This window comes from Bos indicus x Bos taurus, chromosome 17 (assembly GCF_003369695.1).
Source record: "Bos indicus x Bos taurus breed Angus x Brahman F1 hybrid chromosome 17, Bos_hybrid_MaternalHap_v2.0, whole genome shotgun sequence".
Taxonomy (NCBI): Eukaryota; Metazoa; Chordata; class Mammalia; order Artiodactyla; family Bovidae; genus Bos; species Bos indicus x Bos taurus.
In genome coordinates, this window is record NC_040092.1 from 67,841,120 (window position 1) to 67,851,500 (window position 10,381).

Consider the following 10,381-nt stretch of genomic DNA (forward strand, 5'->3'; position numbering starts at 1 on the left):
GTTTTCTTTGGTACTCCTTCATATCAGAGCAGTTCATCCAAACATTCAGATGTCTACTTCATCTTCTCACTGATTCCACATGCCCAGTTAATTATTAAATGGACTCTGCCTCTTTAATATTATTTGACTTTATCCTTGTCTCCATCTTAGCCTTCACAGCCATGTGATTACTCTCTTAAATTACTGTAGTAGCTTCTCAACAAATTGTCTCATCCTACAGATTCTGCTCTGCCTGACGTGGTTCAGTTTGCTTAACTCCTTCCATCGATCCCCATCTACCTTTCCGTTTTTATCCTGCTGCTCCTCTCTTCCACCCGCAGATCTCGTGATCCATACCTGCTTATCCAGAGATTTCCTAAACAAGCTGTGCTTTCTCACACTCTGCAGCTTGTTCTGTGTTTGCCCGCTGCCTGAAATTCCCCTTCATACTCCCTTTCGTTTCACTTGTTTATCTTTCATACCAGATTCAGTCTCACTTATTTATTAAATTCATTTATTCAGTCATTCCTTTGTTCATTTATTCCTGTAATTTAGCCACACATTTTGAGCCTAAAGAATACAGGTCTTATTTTTGACCCAAATCCTAATAATCCTAATTTGACAAATTATCAAGTTTAATTTTTTGTCATTTTGGCCTTCCTCTCTTGTGTCAGTTGTGTTTTCCTGTTGCTTATCTTTTTTTTTTTTCCTGTATGTGTGTGTTTATCAACTGTTTTTTTCTTCTTTTACTTCTACAGTAATCAGAGTTGAATCCTTCCTAGTTTATAGTTATCTCTACCTTAACATGGGGCTTCCCAGGTTGCTCAGATGGTAAAGAATGCTTCTGCAATGCAGGAGACCCAGGTTTGGTCCCTAGGTCGGAAAGATCCCCTGAAGAAGGGAATGGCTACCCACTCCAGTATTCTTGCCTGGAGAATTCATGGACAGAGGAGCCTAGTGGTCCGTACGAGTCCACAGGGTCGCAAGGAATCGGACACGGCTGAGCAACTAACACTTTCACTTTTTTTCTGCATTACTGTACCACATTCAGATTTTCTGTTATTGAAAATAACCAGACTTCATAATGTATACACATGGCACAGTACTATGTGAAGGAGTTATCATTCTTTCAGTGATCATTTTATTTTTAACTGAAAAAATTTTTTCATCAGAATAATTTGTATATCTCAATCTAAGTCAAAAGAAAGTCCTAGCTTACATGATTTTATGGAGTTTGTAGCTCAGTGTGTCTGGACTGACATACAACTGTGTTCTTCTGTCTTTTTGACCTTTTTAGTCCAAATTATGAGCCGACATAGGACATTCATTATCATTAGGATAATCCTTCAAGTGTTGATTCTGATTTGTGCTTATTATCCATCGTACTCTGAGGAATTTGATTCTGGCTATGACTTTAATTCTCTTTCATGGACTTCAGTTTCTTCATGATTTTTGTTTTTAATTTCTTCTGTTTCTGTTCTCTGGCAGACACTTAAAAGCTTTTACTCAAAGAGGATATTTTTAGCACTTCTTTGTTGGTGTTTAATAAAGGAAGTGCTAATATTGGCTCCAATGTTAGTCTGGTGATTAAAACCAAATATGTAAGAGAAGTGATTTTAAGTTTAGGCCTTGAACCTATTTTCTTAAATATTATTTTAATCTACCTGATTTTATTCCAGTTTGAATCCAAAATTTATTTATTTTCTTATTTTCTCTCATCTGCAGGAATCAGTGTGAATAATAAATTCTGGTTTATTATTTTTGTTCATTTTTGTATTTTGCAAATATACAATATAGGGTACTTGTAGAAGTCTGTCTTGTTTTTTGAAGAATAATCTCAATTTTAGCATTCAGACTTATTTAATGTCTTTTCCAAACATTAAATTCTTTTTAAAAATGTTTTAAGAACTTGCCACCAGTATTCATACCTTTAGCAAATTAATATTTGTTGGCTTAAAGCCAGTATCTTTTAAACTTTCATTCCTGGCTTTCTTACCATATTATTTATTTACTAGTTTATCTGTTTCCACTGTTCAGGTTCTGATATTTACTTTAGGCTCCCTTCTTCCCTATCCTTTAGTCTTAACAACTTTCTTAATGTAGTATCTGTCTTTTGCTGCCATTAGCTTATTCTTTCCCTTGTACCTAATTGTTTTATTCTAAGCTCTTGGTGCTATTTAAATACTAATAGTATCCAGTGATTATCTTGTAAATTCATGACCTGTGCGGTGGTGATTCATGGTATTTTATACACTATTTATCATTATTTTGTCCTCTCCCAAGTAGGAAATCTCTGTAGAGCAATAATTTACTTTTGCTTTTTCCTGCCTGTTTAACTTTACTCCATTTGTCCTTTTATCCTCAAAGTAAATCATTCATTTATATGGAAAGCTGGACAGGACCACAGATCATGGAAAGTCATCTGCATTTTCAGGGACTTTGGAGAAGGGTAAAGAACTGAGAATTTTTAATTGTCTTCTCTTTTAAACTTGCTTTATAATGTATACTGAAGGTATGTAATATATACCTTCGATTTTGCACTTCAATTTCAGTATTTACTAGGAAGCAACTTAAATAAAATTCTGTTTTTTTGTGATCCTATGAGAAACTTGCTCTGGGACCCTGATGAGTGGGGAAACGCCTCGCACTTTATGTTTTCTCACTGCAGCTTTCTTTACAAAGCCCCACAGAGGCTGTCTGTAACATTCTCACCTCCAGATTACTTAGATTTCCTTGAGAGTGGTTAGTTATCTGTATTGGAATATAAGCTCTGAAGTTCAGTTTCAAAACTTGTTTAAGGTGTCCAGATTTGATGCCTTATGCTCTTGCCTTACTTTTCCCATTGCCATAGCTTCCTGGAAACAAAAAAAAAATTTCATTAAACCTTTGACCTTACTGTCTGCTTATCACCATTATTTCTGTAAAAAAAATGACCACTCAGACAAAAGTAGACATTTCTTTCATTTTGCCCAGTCTGCCAAGTTCCTTCAATGAATTCTGGCTTCTTGGTTTTCAACAGACTATTATATCTGGATAGCTATGGAAAGTACCACATGCTTTGGCTTAAGAGTAGGTAAATGCCTCTGATAATATTCTGTTGCATAGGGAAAATCCTTGTGTGGAAGAAAAGTGGAAGTGAGTGGTATATCTTGATCTTGTTACCATTTCAAATGTTACTTGCTGATGTTCTCTCATTAAAATCACAAAGTCTGAGGTTAAATGTTCTCTTTATGTGTTTTTCATCCCCAGAGAGTGTTTGTGTGTTTTCCATAAAAATAGTTTTATCCCTTCTATGAGTTTGGCCTTTCATCTTCCTATCACTTTCTATAGAGTTAATTTCTCTACTTTTTGTTTTTAAAAGAACTCTTTTATTTTAAAAAGTTTATTTGTAAAGATCCTTAATTGATAATAATAGAGAGTGTCAGGGAATTCATTTCTATTTAAATAGAAAAATGTAAGTAGCATATATGTTACCATTAAAAGGATAAATAGACTTCCCTGGTGGCTCAGGTGGTAAAGCGTCTGCCTACAGTGTGGGAGACCCAGGTTCGATCTCTGAGTTGGGAAGATTCCCTGGAGAAGGAAATGGCACCCCACTCCAGTACTCTTGCCTGGAAAATCCCATGGACGGAGGAACGCGGTAGGCTACAGTCCATGGGGTCACTAAGAGTCGGACACAATAATAGATTTATATTTGTTGACAAGGAAATGTTTCAAGATATTTGTTCTTAAAAAAAGGAAAAGTTTCAAGATATTTGTTCTTAAAAAATGCTCAGATATGATGTATAGCATAGTCTCATGTTTACTTTAAAAATATTATGTATGTGATTATATAGGTTTAAAGGGAAGTCTTATTAATAGTTTTCTACTATCCAGTCGAATTAAAGGAAGAGGACATTCATTTTTATTTCATTCATTATTTTCACTTCTACAACAAATACTAATTCTGTAACCAAACTTTAAAAGACATGATAAAATAACATATTTGCAAATTTTAAAAATTTCAGTGCTTATTTACTACTTTTTATAGTATTTTTAACTTTAAATGATAATGATTATATTAATGCCCTATATGGTTGCTCTTATAATGTATTGTTGAGTAGTGAATTGAAAACTGTAAGCTCTTGTATCATTTCTGGAACAGAAATAGAATACCGTAGAATAGAGTAACATAGTTTAATACTATTTTATCTAGGCAAAAGTAGAAGAAGAATTCAGAAATCTCTAATCTCTACCTCCTTCTCTGGCCTTCTCCCTTCCCTCCTCTCCATCCCCTCTTCTTTCTCCTTCCTTTCTTCCCTTCATTCTTCCTGTTCACACACACACACACACAACTATTTAAGGGAAAGCTAGAAGGGAAAAAAACATTTGAAACTAATAAGAAAGTAGAGTTTTGGTATTCTTATTATTCCTATATTAATAGTCCAGTATTCTTAAATCAATGCTAAGTATGTCAGTTGTTTTAAATCATCTACCAAAATGCACAAAGCTTGAAATATGATTACATGAGAGAACTCATGTGGCAGTGTATAAATTAGCTAGGTAAGTTTTGAAAATCTCTCTGATTAGTAATAGTTAATAAGCATGATTGGTAAATGTACTTTCTGAGTACTGATGAACGTCTAAAGAGGACTGAAAGTTTGCAGTTTGTTAGGCTAGCTTGTTTGAAGCCAGAAATGGGGTATACCCTTTGCTTCAGTGTTTGCACTTTGGATTACTGCTTTTATCTTTTGTTCTTTTTTTTTTCCCTAAACAAAATACATCTTTCTACTTTTAGTGCACTCGACAAATTATCTCTGAGAAGCTGGGCCGTGGATCAAGAACTGTGGACCTTGAACTTGAAGCTCAGATTGATATATTAAGAGATAACAAGAAAAAATACGAAAATATTCTAAAACTGGCTCAGACCCTATCGACCCAGCTTTTCCAGATGGTGCATACCCAAAGGCAACTTGGAGATGCGTTTGCTGACCTGAGTTTAAAATCACTAGAACTCCATGTAAGATTATTTGAAATAACTCTCGGAGGGGAGAGGGGTGAAAACGGCAATGGGAGTGTTCTAAGAGGCAATTTGTTACATTTCTGATTTGTTGACTCTAATAAAATTGGAATCTTGTGGTATTCTTTTATTTCAAGAAGGCTCAGCTGACTTTTGTCGAAATACTGATCCAAAGAAAATGTCAGCTGGAGGTTTCAGGGAAAGGGAACTTGGTTAGAGGAAAGGAAAAAGAGTACTCAGCCTGCTTGAGCCTAGAAAGAATCATATATAATCATGTAAATAACTGGGTGTGGGTAAAAAGTAAATTCAGGCACCTGTTGAAAATCTTGGGGCTTCCCGGGTGGTGTTAGTGGTAAAGAACTTGCCTGCCAATGCAGAAGACACAGGTTCGATCCCTGGGTCAGAAATATCCCCTGGAGGAGAGAGTGGCAACCGTCTCCAGTATTCTTGCCCGGGAAACCCCCTGGACAGAGGAGCATGGCAGGCTGTGGTCCATAGGTTTGCAGAGTCGGACACAACTGAAGCAACTTAGCACAGCATGTTGAAAATCTCTTACCTAGTCTCTGAATGTCCTAAACAAGACTTACTTGACTTGATTTGTGATACGCTTTTTCATTAGTGTAAGTTATGAATTTTAGAATGAAATTATTTTTCCGTGTATAGAAAGCATTATTCATTTCTTATGCTGTCTTTTTTTTTTGGCTGGCTCTCTGTTGCTGCCTGTGGGTTTTCTCTAGTTGCAGCAAGCAGGCGCTACTCTGCAGCTGTGGTGCACTGGCTTCTCTCACTGGGAGCATGGGCCCTGGAGTGCACAGGCTTCAGTAGCTGCAGCCTGCGGGCTCACTGGTTGTGGCAGACGGGCTTAGTTGCTCTGCCTCATGTGAGATCTTCCTGGACCAGGGGTAGAACCTGTGTCCTCTGAATTGCAAAGTGGACTCATAATCACTGGACCACCCGGGAAGTCCCATCTAATGATATCTTAAATTACTCCTTTTATGTCTTTTTTTCCTCACCTGGAACCAAAAGATGTAGAAATCCCTTATCTACGAAAATCCCCTACAGACGAATAACTTGAGAAGTTAGATCATTTACAGCATTAAATTATTTGTTAATAATCTAGAATCTTGGACAAAGAAAGTTTGGCTAGAGATGACAATATTGAGATAAATATTGAGATTCAATTCTAACTGAGTCACTAGACAAAAAGAAGAATGAAACTAATATTTAGGAAGCTGAGTTATAGCAGCTGTTATTACTGAGTATCCACAATTTCAGTGTGATGGGCGGAGTGCTTTTTAGCCATTATATCATGTAATTTCTCTAATAACACTGGAAGAAATGTTATCCTGATTTTATAGAGGAGGAAATGGAGGCCAGGATGGTTAGGTAGTTTTTATGAAATCATGAAAAACAAAAGATGTAAGTGGAATTTATATTCAGGTCTTTCTGTCTCTTCCTGATCTCTGCCTGTCTCTTTAAGTGAGAGCTTTAGAAGGTGTGACCCAGAAAAAAATCCCCACAGTATGGAAAGAGATGATCAGAGTATAGGGTCTGGGGAAGTACAGCAGTGTTATCAGTGATGCTACATTGAGTAGAGTCTATTGATTATAATACTTAGCGCCAATTGGGGACTTACTGTACATCAGATACAGCTCTGAGTTGCATACATGTGTGTTAGCTCATTTAATGCTGTCTTAGTTAGTAGTACTTTAATTACCTTTCTTTTACAGATATGAAGTCCTTTTAAAAAAAAAAAAAACCTGAGCATATTCAGGTCCTCAGTACTCAAGTCCATTGTTGTTATTGTTCAGTTTCTGAGTCGTGTCCGGCTCTTTGCAACCCCATGGACTGTAGCACACCAGGCTCCTCTGTCCTCCACTGTCTCCCAGAATTTGCCCTAATTCATGTCCATTGAGTCAGTGATGCTGTCTGACTGTCTCATCCTCTGCTACCCTCTTCTCCTTTTGCCTTCAATCTTTCCCAACATCAGGGTCTTTTCTAGTGAGTTAGCTCTTCCCATCAGGTGACCAAAGGATTGGAGCCTCAGCATAGCCCTTCCGGTGAATATTCAGGACTTAATTCCTTTAGGATTAACTGGTTGGGTCTCCTTGTTGTCCAAGGGACTCTCAAGAGTCTTCTCCGGCACCACAGTTCAAAAGCATCCATTCTTCGGCTTTCAGCTTTCTTTATAGTCCATCTCTCACATCCATACATGACTACTGGAAAAACCATAGGCTTGACTATATAGATCTTTGTTGGCAAAGTGATGACTCTGCTTTTTAATACACTGTCTAGGTTTGTCGTAGCTTTCGTTCCAAGGAGCAAGCATCTTTTAATCTCTTAGCTGCAGTCACCATACATAGTGATTTTGTTGTCCAAGAAAATCAAGTCTATCACTGTTTTCACTTATTCTCCTTCTGTTTGCCATGAAGTGATGGGACTGGATGCCATGATCTTAGGTTTTTGAATGTTGAGTTTCAAGCCAACTTTTTCACTCTACTTTTTCACCCTCATTAAGAGTCTCTCTAGTTCTTCTTCACTTTGTGCCGTTTGAGTGATCTCGTATGCACATCTCAAGTTGTTGATATTTCTCCTGGCAGTCTTGATTCCAACTTGTGATTCATCCAGTCCGGCATTTCACATGCATCGAAGTTAAATAAATAAGGTAATATATAGCCTTACTCCTTTCCCAATTCTGAACCAGGCCAGTTCCATGTCCGGTTCTATTGCTTCTTGAACCACAAGAAGTTCAAGTTCCTATTTCTCAGGAGACAGGTAAGGTGGTCTGGTATTCCCATCACTTTAAGAATTTTACACAGTTTGTTGTGATCCCCACAGTCGGAGGGTTAAGTGTAGTCAGTGAAGCAGAAGTAGATGTTTTTCTGGAGCTCCTTTGCTTTCTCCACCATCCAATGAATGTTGGCAATTTGATCTCTGGTTGCTCTGCCTTTTCTAAACCCAGCTTGTACATCTGGAACTTCTCAGTTCATATACTGCTGAAGCCTAGCTTAAAGTAATTTGAGTATAAACTACCTAGCATGCGAGATGAGTACAATTGTGCGGTAGTTTGAACATTCCTTCGCATTGCCCTTCTTTGGGATTGGAATGAAAACTGACCTTTTCCAGCCCTGTGGCCACTGCTGGGTTTTCCAAGTTTGCTGGCGTATTGAGTGCAGCACTTTCACAGCATCGTCTTTTAGGATTTGAAATAGCTCGACTGGAATTCCATCACCTTCACTAGCTTTGTTCATAGTAATGTTTCCTAAGGCCCACTTGGCTTCACACTTAAGGATATCCAGCTCTAGGTGAGTGACCACACCATCATGGTTATCTAGGTCATTAAGACCTTTCTTGTATAGTTCTTTTGTGTATTCTTGCCACCTCTTTTTAATTTCTTCTACTTCTGTTAGGCATGATAAAAGACAAAAATGGTAAGGATCTGTCCTTGTATGAAATGTTCCCTTGATATCTCCAGTTTTCTTGAAAAGATTTCTAGTCTTTTCCATTTTATGGTTTTCCTCTTATTTCTTTGCATTGTTCATTTAAGAAGACCTTCTTATCTCTCCTTGCTGTTCTCTGGAACTCTGCATTCATTTGGGTGTATCTTTCCCTTTCTCCCTTATCTTTCGATTCTCTTTCTTTCCTCAGCTGTTTATAAACTCTCCTCAGAAACCACTTTGCCTTCTTGCATTTCTGTTTCTTTTTCTTTGGGATGGTTTTGGTCACTGTCTCCCGTACAGTATTATAAACCTCAGTCCATAGTTCTTCAGGCACTCTTATCTATCAGATCTAATCCCTTGAATCTATTTGTCACCTCCAGTATATAATCATAAAGGATTTGATTTAGGTCATACCAGTCTTCACCATCAGTGGCTGGGGCATAGATTTGCCTTTCTGTGATGTTGAATGGTTTCCTTGGAAACGAACCATGATCATTCTGTCGTTTTTGAGATTGCACCCCAGTACTGTATTTCAGACTCTTCTGTTGACTGTGAGGGTTACTCCGTTTCTTATAAGGAATTCTCGTCCACAGTAGTAGATATAATGTTTATCTGAATTAAATTCTGCTATTTACATCCATTTTAGTTCACTGATGCCCAAGATGTTGATGTTCAGACTTTACATCTCCTGCTTGTCCACAACCAATTTACCTTGATTCATGGACCTAACATTCCATGTTCCTATCCAATATTGTTCTTTACAGCATCAGACTTTACTTTCACCACCAGACACATCCACATCTGAGCATCATTCTGGCTTTGGCCTCGGCGCTCATTCTTACCGTAGCTGTTAGAAATTGTCCTCCGCTCTTCCCCAGTAGCATATTGGACACCTTCCGACCTAGGGAGCTCATCTTCCAGCATCCTGTCTTTTAGCCTTTTCATGAGGTTCTCCAGGTAAGAATACTGGAGTGGTTTGTCATTCCCTTCTCCAGTGGACCACAGTTTGTCAGAACTCTTCACTGTGACCTGTCTGTCTTGGGTGGCCCTGCATGGACAGCGTGGCTCATAATTTCATTGAGTTACACAGCCCCTTCTCTGTGACAAGGCAGTGATCCATGAAGGGGATTCAAGTCTATTGGACCCAGTTTTATTTTTTAATAACTTTATTTTTTTCTGTTTTTTTTCTTAATTTTTTTTTTGTATTTATTTTTTTATTTTTGGCTGTGCTGGCTCTTCATTGCTGCATAGGCTTTTGGTGGCTTCTCTTGTTACAGAGCATGGGCTCTAGAGTCCTCAGGCTTCAGGAGTTGCCGCACATGGGCTCAATAGGTATGGCTCCTGGGCTCCAGAGCACAGGTTCAGTAGTTGTAGCACACAGATTTAATTGCTCTGCAGCATATGGGATCTTCCTGGACCAGAGATTGAACCCATGTCTCCTGCATTGGCTGATGGATTCTTTAACTTTCCACCAGGAAAGTTAGAGGACTGAGTTTTAATTTTTGAGTTTCTTATTTGAGCATTTCTCTTTGTAAGGATTGGTATTTTATGACTTTTATTCTTTCTTAGAAATCTTCCAATGATAAATTTACTAATTTTTAAAAATAGAATAAATGTTTTATCTTGCAACTACCATATGAGTCCATTGGAGATCAAATACACAGTATGGGATCTTAATGATCTTATTTTCCTATATCTTAAGACATTTTGCTGTTTCCTCATCTTAGGAATTATTTCATTATTGCTCATCAGTTTTTCCCTTCCATGTTAAAAATGAGTAAGATAATAAGACTGAAGAACGACAGCGTTGCCTGGAAGAATTACGTAATCATGAGATAAACACTTCTTGTCTGTTCGCATCACCAAAAAGAAATCTGGAGAAGCTATTTACATCGTCTTTTTTTTTTTTTTCACTTGTAACTTAAAAGTATTTTTAACAAAGTCAGAATCCTCAAATTAAATG

At 37.5% G+C, this 10,381-nt stretch overlaps 1 protein-coding gene across 9 annotated transcripts in view; it reads left to right on the plus strand.

The window, feature by feature from the left end:
- Positions 1-10,381, plus strand: part of ARFIP1 (ADP ribosylation factor interacting protein 1) — a 137,504-nt gene that overhangs the window by 84,120 nt on the left and 43,003 nt on the right. For all 9 annotated transcript variants that reach the window (XM_027513461.1, XM_027513465.1, XM_027513466.1 and 6 more), the window contains one exon: positions 4,757-4,978. In XM_027513461.1, coding sequence (XP_027369262.1) covers positions 4,757-4,978 — 222 coding nt within the window. The remainder of the gene's footprint in view (positions 1-4,756; positions 4,979-10,381) is intronic.